The sequence below is a fragment of the Lemur catta genome, chromosome 5 (assembly GCF_020740605.2).
Source record: "Lemur catta isolate mLemCat1 chromosome 5, mLemCat1.pri, whole genome shotgun sequence".
NCBI classification, from domain to species: domain Eukaryota; kingdom Metazoa; phylum Chordata; class Mammalia; order Primates; family Lemuridae; genus Lemur; species Lemur catta.
Window position 1 is genome coordinate 93901623 of NC_059132.1, and position 14587 is coordinate 93916209.

General features: G+C 35.4%; 1 protein-coding gene across 3 annotated transcripts in view; it reads right to left on the bottom strand.

The window, feature by feature from the left end:
- PLK4 (polo like kinase 4) overlaps positions 1-8797 on the bottom strand; it is a 30893-nt gene extending 22096 nt beyond the window's left edge. The window contains exons 1-7 of one of the 3 annotated variants that reach the window (XR_006735401.1): positions 8515-8764; positions 7791-7886; positions 6974-7069; positions 6779-6893; positions 3621-4647; positions 2789-2889; positions 530-894 (exon numbers count right to left, since the gene is read on the bottom strand). Coding sequence is in view for 2 of the 3 variants with exons in the window: in XM_045552297.1 (XP_045408253.1) it covers positions 530-894; positions 2789-2889; positions 3621-4647; positions 6779-6893; positions 6974-7069; positions 7791-7886; positions 8515-8544 (1830 nt within the window). In the remaining variant the exon portion in view is untranslated. Of the gene's footprint in view, positions 1-529; positions 895-2788; positions 2890-3620; positions 4648-6778; positions 6894-6973; positions 7070-7790; positions 7887-8514 lie in introns of all 3 variants that reach the window. The other 2 variants (XM_045552297.1, XM_045552298.1) reach the window with 2 other exon arrangements.
- Between the last annotated feature and the right edge of the window lie 5790 nt (positions 8798-14587).

Here is a 14587-nt window from a genome sequence, read left to right on the forward strand (position 1 = left end):
GAACAGGATGAAGATAGGACAAAAAAAGACCAAATCATTCCCAAATCACATATGACAGTTTTTAAACTCTAAACTTCCATATGCATATTCCTTTTCTTTAGTTTCAAATATTAAAAAAAAGTCATATTTTCTAGATTAACTTTTGATTTAAGACTGGATTATATATAGAAACAATAAAAATAAAGCAAACGGATAATATTAAATATTAACTCACTGATTCGAATTGTGAATAAAATATAGAACACAGCATATAGTATTATTTTTACATGTTTTCCATTCAGATCTATTTTATTTAAATTTATAATTTAAAATTCAAAACTCACCAGTAGCAATTCACAATTCTTAAGAATTTAGAGGGGAAACAAGAGTTATTTTTCCATAAACACCCAGTCTTTCTCTTTAAATAAGTTTATCATATACATACCTCAAAGTACAGGGACATTACAGGGGACTAAAAAATATCATGTCCTCAAGAATTGTATTCTCAAGAAAAATATCATATAGGAACTTAGGAAAATAATAGACATACCACAGCCTTTTTGGTTTTCTGTCTGATTGGTTTTAACCTGTGAGCAATCAAAGGAGATGTAATGCTTCGTAATGTACGTTTCTGATAACCCAAAGATGGTTCCACACCCATAGTCTTCCTTTGCTCAGAAAGAGGATCTAAGCCAAAAACAGATTCTTGAATTATCTCAGGTTTACTATGAAGTGTAGTCATATATTTCATGGTATTCGGCTGTTTTGCAGAATGTGCATTATCAGAAGCATTAGAGTTCTTTTTGGCTTTTATATCAGTCCAGGCATTTCTTGATGTGTCCTGCAAATCTGGACGGCCTTGGAAATCTCGGTTTGAGCTAATGCTGTTGCATTCAGTAATTTCTCTTAAATGAGCTATAATACACATAGAATAAAGCAATTTAGTAAATAACCAAAAAACCAAGTCTATAGAAAACAATGTCATGCTGGTTATAACAGCATCTTTTTTTAACAAAAGAAATCTAGTAAAAGAAAAAAATAAGAGCTCGTAATTTTTCTAACAAATAAGCAGTTTAAGATAGGACATAATAAGATAGTTAGTTTAAAAGGACATTTTAAGCCAGATCTTAAAGGAATACCTTTAGCATTGCTAAAACTAAGACAAGATATTAATAGGAAATTTAATTTTTCAATCAGGGCAAAAACTAGTTTTCAGAGAGTCACCCACTAATTCTAAAGCAAGCAACTACCAATGCTCCAACAAAAGCAGATTTGAGTTCCTAGGTAGTCTTTCCGCATGAAAAAAATATGTAAACTTACTCTCTCCCAGCTAAGGATTGTCTGTCTCATCTTTACTTAAGAAATATGCAACAAAAAGCAAAAACATTATATGAATAGTCTTAATATTATTAATATTACACGTTTATTTGCACCCATATTTTTAAACCTGCAGCCTTCTGATTTCAAGATTGTTCTTTTTTAAGCACCAAAGGAGGCAAGAAAAGCTTCATCTTTCTCTGCTGCACCCCTTTCAATAAAATGATTTGTTCTGTAAAATTTGGATTCAGTCAACAGGTCACACTTAAGGACCTAGAAGGCCACATGTGGCCTTAGGCTGCAAGTTCCCCATCCTTCATGCTGAACTCTAAAAATTTGCATTATAATTTTTGTCTTAAGTGACTTTTCAGAAAAAGTAATTTCCCTCCCCAACTCACATTATGAAATATTAGAAATATTTTCTATCAAATAATATACTTTAAAAGTGCAGCAGCGCTACTAGATTATTATAAACAAAGTTATTGCTTCATCTCAGACAAGTTCATATTACAAAATAAAAGTATCTGTAAATGCAACAGATGTGCTCTTAAGTACATGGCAGTTTTATAGTTTAAAAAACAAACTTGAATTATCATCTCCAATATATACAAATGAAAAGATTAAATCCCTTTTGGGCTTCTGAAAATATGTTTTAAACAAAGAAAGAAAAGAACAACAGAATAGACTCTTGAGATGACATACACTCTCTGCTTAAATTATAGCTATACTATGTACTCATTGTCTGTGAGGTAACACAATACTTAGTAAACCTCCTCTCCATATGTTTCTTTTTTATTCTCTTTTTTCCATCATTATTTTCCAGCGCACCTTCTGTGAATCTATCATGTTCATTAATTAGGAAGGTTTAACTGTCAAACTCTGTATCTATAAATAAAATAACGACTTGGATGATTATTTAAAAATGTTTAGGTTTTAATATGTGTATTTCAGTGTGAGGCTGCATTGAGAGACTACAATGTCCATATCAGCTTCTACTTAAAAATATGGTCAAACAACTTTTGATTGTTTTATAGGCACTGATAGTAGATGCTTATTATAGAGAGGCTGCAAGAGCACAGGGGTTAAGAGCAAAGCCTCTGAGCCAGACTGCTTGGGTTGGAATCGTGGTTCTTCTACTTAACGGTCATGTAGCTTGGGCAAATTAAGCTCTGTGTACTATAACTTCCTCATCTGTAAGACAGGTATAGTAAGAGTGTCTTCTTTATACCTTGTTTTGTGAGACTTTAATAAGTTAGTATATATGTTAAAAATCAAGGACAGTGGCTGACTTATAGTGAATATTCAAAATGTTATTATATTGTTACTATTGTTGTAATACAGCTTTATTAAAATTTATCAGAAATGTTTTATTTTCTTAAGAAAAATGAAACAGAAAGCTGCAATGCTTAAGAAGTGTCCAAGTAATTAATTTTTTTTCCTCATCCTATCCAGTGAAATTAATTTTTGGTTAAATACTCCATTAAAAACTCACCATTTATTTGTAGATTCCCAAACCACTGTTGGACCATTTCAGTTTGAGGTGTCTGGTCTGAAAATGGAAAAGGAGTTTTTCCTGGACAAAGATGATTGGAGCTGAACAAACAAACAAGAAAACCCAAATCACACAAACTAATAAAAAATCATCAGGTAACTTTTTAACATAAAAATATCAGAAAAGGAAGATTTCTTCTGATTTGAATACCTGAAAATTTTAGAATAACTGTAGAAAATAATATCTGCATAACTAAATTGTCTCTAAAAAGTTAAAACCCCATGCTAAAATACTCATGACACTGTGACAATGTTTCTACATTGCTACTGCCTTCTTATAATCTAAACATAAAAATCATAAAAAGATCAGAAAAAGAAAAACAATAAATACTATAGTAACTAAGAAATTAGTTTTCATGTTAGAAGCAGTCAATATTATTATCACTCAGGCTCAGTTTTTCTATTTCTCTATGTATATAGTTAGTATTAGAGTATTTTAGAGGTCAGACATGTCTAATATGTTACTTTACACTGAAGAATTGCTCCATATATAAAAAATGAAACTAAAAATTCCCAAGTATTAAACACATGCTATAAACACATTCATGAACACATATGCTCATTTAAAAAAATTCTTAACCACATTCAAAATCATTATTCTGTCTTCCTAATAAGAAATGGAAAACATAATTAAGAAGTGCCTCAGGAGCGTCTGACCATGTTTAAAAAAAGACATTCATTGCCCTGGTAACCTCCCCTTAGACGCAGCTTCATATATGTGCTAGTACAGTGTTTACTGAAAAATGAAATGCTTTTGATAGAATTATTCTTACAGTGCTTGATTGTTACCAGGTCTTTCAAAAGATCCAGAACTGTTAGATGTCTTTTCTTTAAAGAAGTGAAAAACATTGACATTGCTGTTTGTGGATGAGCATCTCTCTTCATTTTCATCTACTCCCAATCTTTTGGACTTTGAAAGCACTTCTGCTGAGTGACATCGTTCCATTGTATAGGTTTTTGCTCGAGCTTGACTATTAGGAGTCCTAGACCTATCAGAGGAATGGGCTCTACGAAGGTATCGAGAATGTGGCCTTTCTTCTGCATCTTGGATTACTCTGCCCCTTCCACTATTACTGGTTTCTTGTTCTTGATTTCCCCACTGATTATAAAAACTGCTTCCATCGCCTGAAGAAGAAAAATCACTTGAATTTGTATTCTTTGGAAATACAGTTATTTTATTTGGGAGTGGCTGACCAAGCAAAAGTCGTCTTCTGTCAAATAAACTACCACTTATACTGGTACTGGAAGAAGCTGTCATTGCAGTAGAAATTGTGGCATGCCCACTATCAATTGAGTCTTCTACAGTTCCTAAATCTTTACTTTTTGTTGAAGAATTTCGGGACATAAAAGGATGGTCTAATACTGAAGACAGACTTAAACGATCTGCTGGATTTCTACGAAGTAACTGGTGAATAAGGTCCTTGGCTTCTCTTGACAAAAAAGTTGGCATTTCATAATCTGCCAAAACTACTTTATTTAAAGTCTTCTTGACTGTGTCAGTGTCAAAAGGTGGTCTCCCGATAAGTAATGTATAAAACATACAGCCCAAGGACCAAACATCAGATTCAAGTCCATGTGCACTTCGAGTTGCAATTTCTGGTGAAATATAATTAGGAGTTCCACATAATGTATAGTGCTTTTCATGTGGCATTTTCAATTGAGTTGCCAGCCCAAAATCAGCAATTTTGATGTTCATATTACGAGTAAGTAAGAGGTTAGAAAGTGTGAGGTCCCGGTGTAATATACCATGAGAATGAAGATACAACATTCCTGTGATGATCTGGTGCATGAAGTGTCGAGCTGTTGGATGCAAAAAAGAGAACTTAACAATTTAGAAAATCTGGAAGTTCAGTATTTAAAATACATTATGAACCCACATACATATGCTTGAGTATTACATCAGAACACTGGCTCGCAGCTTAGATTTACTAAACAAAATGCCACTCTGATGATATCATAATATTGTCTAATTCCCTTTAAAAGAATTAGGCACTCCTTTTATGATCTTTAATTCTTTCCAACCAATGAGCTTCCCACATAAGAAAAGATTAACGTCTTTAGCAGTTGGGAGTTATTAGGGTAACTAAAGTAACCCTAAGTCCATAGCAATTAAGTAATTATTTATTAATTATACAAGCAATTCACAAATATATTCTAATTGTAAAAAAGAAAAGCTAAAATTTCTTTGATGCCTCACAAACTCGCCCAAGATGTAATCACTGTCAACAGTTTGTATGTATTCTTTTATACATTCTTCTGCTTGCTTACATACATTTAAATCTACGGAGATACCTGTCATAAATGCTTTTTAGATATAAAAATGGTATAAAAATATATGGTTTCATTACTTTTTTTCCCACTTCACAATATTTCTTAGAGATATTTCTATGTCAGTACCACAGACCTTTATTTTATTTAATTGCTGCTGATGAACATTTGGGTCATTTTTAAAATTTCAAGATTACAAAAAAATACAGTAACATTCTCATACATGATTGTTTTCTTGTATATATGCATGGGGTGTTTCTCTATGGCAGATTCAAGATGTAGAATCACCGGGATGAAGATGAGAAAATTTAGTATTTCATATCTTGCCAAATTACACTCAAAAAGGCTGTATTTTCATGCACATCCTCGTTAACATTAGGCAGTCTCAATTCAGTAAGTAAAAAAATGGTACCTCGTTATGATTTTGGTTAACATTCTCATGTTACTATTGGGCTTGAGCATCTTTTCATGTTTACTGGCCATTTGTATTTTCTCTTCTGTGAAAAGTGTGTTTATATCCCCTGTCCAATTTTCTATTCAATTATCTTTTTTTTTCAGGCATGTCCTCTTTTAATACAGTGTTAATTTTTCAGCCATATATCTTGCAAATATTTTCTTCCTATCTTTGTCTTTTAACTTTGTTGAAAGTGTCTTTTGTCATGTAAAGTTTTTAATTTTAATTCCAACTGATAATTCTTGTCCTATAGTTTTTGCAGATTGTCTTATTTAATAAAGTCTTTTTTATGATAACAATGTTATGAACAATGCAGTAGTCATTAATATGAATATGGATTGTTTTTCAACTCATGTTATTTCTTCAAAATAAGCTTCCAACGATAGAATCTGAGTCAAAGGACATGAACATTTCCATAACTCTTAATATATATGACCCAAACTGTTTTCCAAATGGGTTATAGATTCAAGTGTACAAAAAGCCTATCAGCAACTACCTTTCCTATGTAAGCTGCAATCTCAGTTAAAAGGGCAAGATAACCTGAAAACAATCATTTCTGTGACAATGCACGGACCTTATTTGATTCTGGTTTGAACTGTAAAAAATTATTTATGAGAAATTGGTCAAGTTTGAAACTATGTATTTCATAGTAAGGGATTATTAGGTGTGATAATGACTGTGGTTATGTTTTTTAAAAACTATCTTGTAATGTTATGTTCTAGAAAATTTACAGTTAAAATGATGTCTATAATTTGCTTCTAAATTCTCTGGCAAATCAGGTGAGTAAAAAGGGTACTGATGAAATAATCTGACCATAAGTCAACAGTTTTGGAAGTTGAGTGTTAAGTTCAAGGGGGTTCGTTATAAAATGTTTCATATTTTCTATATAAATGGTGTCAGTGGTTATTCATGCTTGATATATAACTGCTTTATAGTCATCAACGGCATTCAAAAAGCTTTCTAGACCTGAAAGGATACACACTAAATTGCTAACAATGATTTAATTTAAAATGTGATTTGGGGGATAGAAGAAGGATAACCAATTTCTTACCTCTGTAATGCTTTAATTGTTTTAATTAACAGCTTTTGCAAGGGAGAACCTAAAGTAATAACTGAAACAGTTTTACCAAATATTACAAAATAGCACATACTTCAAAACTACATTTTACAATGCAAATATCTCTCCACCCTCACCCCAAAGAAGCCTACCTTCATTTTCTGAGAAAGGTTTCATCCTGTTCTTCAGATACCTGTTCATTTCTCCATTATGGCACATTTCTAATACCAGATACACATAATTGTTATCTTCAAAATAGTTATACAGCTGAAACACGAAAGGGCATAAGAAATTATAGTATACAAAAATTCAGTCTCCTTGCCACCTCTATAAAATTTGTATCTTACCTCCAAGATGGAAGGATGTTTCAATTGGCAATGTATTTTCACCTCATTTTGGACTCTCTGTACCATTCCTGCTTTGTACATGGCTTTCTTATCTATCTAAAAATAACAGAGAAGAGGTTTAAATGTTAATAAACTTTCAAACGTGAAGCGGTTAAAAGTCGACTTTGAAAAGAAAGTATACTCTAAAATAGTCTTAAGTCCTTTTATCTACATCTTTGAGGTCAACTTATTCTATTTTTCCCCATGCATGTAGGAGTGCCTGGCAGAGTTGATGCTCAGTAAAAGTTTACCCAATGCATTCTAACACCCTCTCTCAATTTAAAAAATTTAATGGCACAACTATCCTACCTAAAAAAAAAAAAAAAAAAAAAATCCTAATTTAGCCAAGGTTTAAAACAAAATTTCCCTTCCCTTTTCTAACTGGTTTACATAAATGATTCCTAATTTGCTCATGTTTTATGTTACTCTTGTTAGACTGATTTCTAACAAGAATAGTATTTTGGATTCTGTTACAGTGTAATATAAAATTATACACAGTGTATTCTTATCGTTATTAACAAATTACTTGTTATTTGATTTCTACCCACTTTTCCAAGTATGCAAAATTACAACATACACCAGGGCTACTGAACGTTAATGAAGATAAAACACTTAAGCTAGGTCAAGGTTTTCCTAAAATGTTCTTAAGATATTACTGTATTCTGCCTATACAATGTGTTCTTTACACCATAATCAAAGAAAAGGCTGATAGGTAAGGAGTTTCTGACATCCTGTACTTGCACAGTACAGAAGAGAAGATGATTTAATATATTCTTACCATTTTGATTGCAACTTCCAAACCAGTGTGGATGGACTCAGCTCTGTAGACACCAGCAAATGATCCTTTACCGAGCAGACTTCCAACTTTAAAATCCTTAAAAATTAAAGTTAAAGATTATGTGCGATGACTCACAGGAGCAGAAAGGAAGATGGAAAGGGGCTGGAATAAGAAGATAAAATGCATTGAGAGGGGAATTTGACAAAATTCATGTAGGTATTACACCTCGATACAGCAGGTGTCTAAGGTGGAAGGCATGTTGACGCCTTGCGGGGCTCCCTGAACTTCCAGGCTGGGTTCGTGATAGAGTACCCTAATAATCTGGTTTCTCAACTTCTGTGCAGCCTCAGCTCCTTCCTCCCGGCCTGGTCAGAAGCCCGCCGCAGCTCCCGCCGGAGGTAACCGCCATCCCCTTGGAGGAGGGGGAGGTAGCCTTGCCCTACTCTAGCGCGGCAGCTTGGGCGGGATCGCTTACGGGGAGCCTCAGAGCCTAGGGACAAGGGCCGGGATGCCAGTCACTCACCTGTCCTGCCGCCCCCGCCCCTGCTACAGGCTCTGGGGGGCGGGCCACTCCGCCCCCAAATAGCCGAGGCCCGGGGGGTTGGGAGCCTCCCAAAGCACCTAGCCGCCCGCCCCGCAGCCGTTAGCTTCGCTCGCCCGGCTTCCCACAGAGGTCTCGAGTCCAGACACTCGATTTCCTCCCACCCCGTCGCAGACTACCGACCTCGATCTTCTCCCCGATGGAGGTCGCCATATTTCCAGGCCGCGGCCTGTGTTCCCCCGATTAGCTCCCTTCACGCAGTCCCTTCGAGGCAGCGCTCCAAGCAGCCAGCCGGTCTTGGCGCCCATCAGGCTTGGCTCTCTAGGCCGCCGCTCCCGGCGACGACGGTAAAGCCACCGAAAGTTCTCCCTGACACCATCGGAGGCCTGGGCGGTGCCTCTGTACTCCCATTTTGAAAAACTCCCGCCGGTTGCCGTCCTGGCTAGGCCGGCCGTGTCGTAACGAGGCGCGCATGCGCAGTGGGCTCTTCTTTGCGGCCCGCCCAGGGCTCCGGGCCCCGGGCCGCCGTCCGGAAGCGCTCGGGCGGCCTCAGGCTTAGCGGCGAGGGACGCGCGCGGGCAGCCAGTCGGAAGACTCGTCGCTTGACCGATGAAAAACGTTTATCGCCGTTCGGTTACTTACTTCACGGTCTGAAAAACTCCTTCCAATTCATTCCGCAAAGAGTTTAAAACTGTTTTAAATTTTCAAGTGTTTAGACTTGACAGGAAAGCACAGGAAAAAAAAATTTCCTTGCTTAAACGAACACCATTTACACCCCTACGGCTTATTCCATAGGTTTTCATAGCTGTAATTAATGTTTATGGTGCTTTAAGAAAACAAACTCCATTATTTATATTGGTAAACTATTAATTATTATGTCATTTTTATAGTAACTTACCATTAAGAGAGGATCAAAAGAGAGACCTCTGTAAGGTTGGAATGGTCTGTGTTTTTCACATGAGAAAATTGTGATGCTCAGGAAGGAGGTGTAACAAACAGAACTAGTGCACAAACTTCGATCCTCTGTTTCTAATTCAAAAGCTCTTTCTTCTACGTTATTGGATGTTATCGAGTTTACTTAAGTTTGTCTATATAGAAGCTGTAAAAATATCTCTGTTCAGAGAAAAGTCAACTTTTTTCATTTCTGGAAATCCTTCCTTAAAGGTTATGTTATAACGTTTGAGCAGCTCTCATTTAGATCCCAGATTCCACTCTTCCAATTAGACTTGGTTTTGCTATTGGCTTTTCAGAAGTTCTTATAATTCATCATCTTTTTTAAATGTGTTGTTTTGAAATAATTTCAAACTTACAGAATAGTTATGAGAATAATAGAGAACTCCTGAATTGTCCTTTACTCAGATTCACCAATTCTTTTTTTTTTTTTGTCTTTTCTAATGTGCCATTGAACAGATTCACCAATTCTTAACATTTTACCACAGTTTAGTATTTTCTGTATATAATATACACGTATACATTATGTAGTAATATATAAATATTATAAGCCTATATGTTTTATGAATCATTCAAGAATAGGTTGCATACACTATGCTCTTTTTTTTTTTTTTTTTTGAGACAGTCTCTCTCACTCTGTTACCAGGGCTAGACTGCCATGGCGTCAGCCTAGCTCATAGCAACCTCAAACTCCTGGGCTCAAGTGGTGCTCCTGCCTCAGCCTCCAGAGTAGCTGAGAGTACAGGTGTGTGCCACAACATTCAGCTAACTTAAAAAAATTTTTTTTGTAGATACAGGGTCTTGGTATATTTCCTAGGCTGGTCTTGAACTCCTGGCCTCAAGCAATCCTCCTGCCTCAGCTTCCCAAAGTGCTGGGATTATAGGGGTGAGCCCCTGCACCTGGCCTGTCTTCACTTTTTTTTTCCTTTTACTCTTACTCTCCATCTCTTCCATGGAATGTTTTCACTTTTGAAGGATATTTTCTCTAGGTATAGAATTCTAGGTTGGCAGATTTTGTTTTCCTTCACTACTACAAGTAATGGCGATTTCATTCCTTTGCCTCTTGGATTCCATCATTTCTATTGAAATGTCAGCCTTCAGTCTTTCGCTCTGTAGAGGAGTAAGAGTCTTTCTCGTTTTCAGCAGTTTTATAATACTTTTAGAAGATAGCCATTGTACTGGAGCTTTGTTATCAAGGAGGAAAGTAGTAAAAGGTGAGGTAAAAGAATTAAGATCCTATAGGATCTTGGCAAGCCATGGTAGACTTTGGATTTTACTTTTGAGCGCTATGGAAAGTCATGGAGTGTTCTAACCAGAAGAGTAAAATATGATCTGATGCAAGTTTTGAAAGGATCAAATTTGAATTCCATGTTGGGATAGATGTCATGAGGGCCAGTAGTACACCATTGCAACAACGTAGGTGAGAGATGGTGGCTTAAACTAAGGAGTAGTATTAAAACCATAAATGAGTAATCAGTTTTTCAGCAAATTAATCATATTTTTTCCTTAATTTGTTAATATGGGGAAAGATGTAGATTTTCTAATATTAACCCACCCTTGCATTCTTGGCTTACACTAATTTGATAATGTACTTCTTATATATTTATGAATTCACTTTGATAGTATTTAGATTTATAATCTATTGCATACATGTTCATGAGTGAGTTTAGAAAAGTACTTTTGTTCCTCATCAATCTTTTTCGGTTTAGTATCATGGATATACAATGAAACTGGTTTTATATGAGGAGTTGGGAAGTATTCTTTTCCTAATTTCTAAAATACTTAAGTTAAAACAGACTTATTCCTAGAATATTTGTAAAACTATCTGGGCATGGCACTTTTTTTCCTAGAGTCCAATTCACACAAGAGTTGGTATATTTTTAACTCAAAATCAATTTCTTTCATGCTTATGTGTTTTCTTTTATCAATTTTGCTAGAGGCTTTTTTTTTTTTTTTTGAGACAGAGTCTCGCTCTGTTGCCCAGGCTAGAGTGAGTGCCGTGGCGTCAGCCTAGCTCACAGCAACCTCAAACTCCTGGGCTTAAGTGATCCTTCTGCCTCAGCCTCCCGAGTAGCTGGGACTACAGGCCTGCACCACCATACCCGGCTAATTTTTTCTATATATACATTTTTAGTTGGCCAGCTAATTTCTTTCTATTTTTAGTAGAGACGGGGTCTCGCCCTTGCTCAGGCTGGTCTCGAACTCCTGACCTCGAGTGATCCACCCGCCTCGGCCTCCCAGAGTGCTAGGATTACAGGCGTGAGCCACCATGCCCAGCCTGTGTTTTGTCTTAAAAGAAATTTCACATAGAGGTTTTGATTCTGTTGAACCTTTATTCCTTTATCTATTACTTCCTAGTATTATTTCCTTTCCATTTCTTTAGGTTTATTTTGCTGTTTTCTACCTCTTTACTTGGATGATTATGTCATTAAATCTTCAATCTTCATTTTAAGTATATACATCCTACCAACTCTTACATGAAGCTTCCATTCATTTAAAAACTGTTCATCTCTTATGTGTCAGGCATCCTTGTAGTTGCTGTGGAAAGATAAAAATCCCTGCCCTTACGGAGCCGTAAGAAACACTTATATATACATACATACACACATATACACACATACATATATACACCCTCCTTAACACATACGGAGACAATGCAATGGCAAGAACAGGGAAGATCCAAAAGGGATTGTGATTTAAGGGGTACAGATGCAATTTAAAGTTTATACTCATTGTCATTTGTCTAAAAGTATTTTCTAATTTTCAACATGATTTGAAATTTCTATAATTACTTCAGTTCAAACATATGCACATATGGAATGTCTTGGACTATCTTCATAGGTGATTTTATAAAAAATTTTAATTTGATACATATTTGTGGATATTTATAGGGTACATGTAATATTTTGTTACGTGCATAGAATGTGTGATGATCCAGTCAGGGTATTTACAGTATCCATCATCTTGAGTATTTATCATATTTATGTGTTAGGGACATTTCAAGTACTTTCTTCTAGCTTTTTTGAAATATATAATACATTAACTATAATCACTCTACTCTTTTTTTGTTTTTTTTTTGAGACAGAGTGTCACTGTGTCACCCTGGGTAGCGTACAGTGTCATCAGCATAGCTCACAGCAACATCAGACTTTTGGGCTCAAGTGATCCTCCTCCCTCAGCCTCCAGAGTAGCTGGGACTACAGGCACATGCCATGATGCATGGCTAATTTTTCTATTTTTAGTAGAAACGAGGTCTCACTCTTGCTCAGGCTGGTCTCAAATTTCTGAGTTCAAGCAATCGTCCCACCTTGGCCTCCCAAGAGTGCTAGGATTACAGGTGCGAGCCACTGTGCCCTGCCCACCCTACACTATTTCATAGGTGATTTCTAATTTTATTGTACTATTTTTGAAAATCTATATGATGGTCTTTGATATTTGAGATTTGCTTTGGTCTGCTAAATCAAGTTTTGTAAATATTCCATGTGAACTTAAAAAGTTTTACCTAAATAGTTCAGTGACAGTTTATGTAAGCCCATTAGATTCAACTTTTGAAATTTTGCCCCATTCTTTTACATACTTATTGCCTACTAGCAATTATCACTATTTTTGTTGGTCTCAACTTCTCACTGCCAATTGCTTTATTTTGAGGCTGTTGTTTCAGGGTTGTTATATTCCTGGTGAACTGCTCCATTTATTATTATCAAAGCTTACTCTTTATCCCAATACTCCCTTTATTATTTACCTTACAAATCAATTTTATCCGATCAACAGGTTCACACTTCTCTTTTGATAGGCATTTTCTTACTATATATCCTTTCCCATCAATTTATTTTTAACCTTTACATTTAAGAAGTCTCTTTGTAAACCACGTATAATCTTTAAACTGACAAGTTTATGGTACTTATTATTACTGATAATCTGAATTTCTATTATTTTGTGTGAATTTTTTCTTTGCTCTTCTGCCTTTAACAGGGTTTTCTTTATTACAGATTCTTGCCCAGTTATTTCCTTTCAATTTAACCTGATCCTTGCTATCTCTTAAACCAATACACAAATCTTTTCAGGTTCATACTGCTTTATCATCAGTGTGAGGTTAAATAGGAGGCCAAAATAATTGTGGATAAACGAGGCAACACTGCTGGACACAATTGGCATTATATTGTCTTCTGGCATTTGCAGGCTGTGTAAACTATCTTGAACATTTTTTTAATTTTACCTTTAAAAAGGGGGAAATTTTGTGGATAAAGTATTGGGAGGTACTATCAACAGACATTCCTACATTACCTCTGGAAACTTATCATCTCTTTCCTCTTTAATCACTAGGGACAATTTTTTTGTATTTTTTTTTTTTTTTAAAGCAGAATCCTCTCCAGTTTTCCCAAACTCAGAAACAGCTGAATAGAAACAAACTGCCAAATGTTTGGCCTTTAAGACTTTAGAAGTATTTATTTGTATTTCATTGTAAACTTTAAAGCTTATGGGGTATAAACATTTTTCTGGATTGAAGATCCATATCCTTCACATTTTCATAAAGCACTAAATGCTTAAATCTGGACCATGGGACCTCAATGATTTTCTTATCCTAACATGCTAAGTTATTTGACACATTTTCATCAGGAACAGCAATTCTCAAAGACAGGAGCTGTTATCACGATCTGAGTCAAGGAGAATTTCCTTATGGAGAATTTCTTAAGTCTTCAAATTCATTTATTCCTGGGTTTTTCTCTAGAACCCTTTCGACATTGGCAAACTACTATTTCAGTTTTCATAATCAATAGTATCTGCAGGTTTGAAAAATTTGCCAATGTACTCAGTTAAAAACCCTCACTGCCAAGCAAATTTTTGTAAATGAACATGACAACTTGTCCACTGACTATCATCAAATCAGTGGAGTATGTGAAAATTAAACCTCAGGTCTGCAAAACTCATGGTTCAAGGAGTAGGTATATATTTATTATAATTACATGATTCTTGACAATATGCACTGCCATCCAAAAAGGAATTGCATTTATTGCTACTTGTTTGTTCATTAGTATGAAGATGCAACTTAACATACATAGAAAATGTTTTATATACTTTGATACTGCCATATGTAAACAATTTTATGGATATGTTTGTCAACTCAAATTGTATGCCAAATATATTCCTAGAATGTTACCAACTTAACATCACAAACCATTCCCATGTCTGCTCATTGACGCTAGGAGTCTATTTACGTGCAAAACTCCCTTTATTTTTATAGATACATCACACTTGATTATGAGCTTCTGCACTACACTGGTTGCTGTTTATACTGAAAATAAAC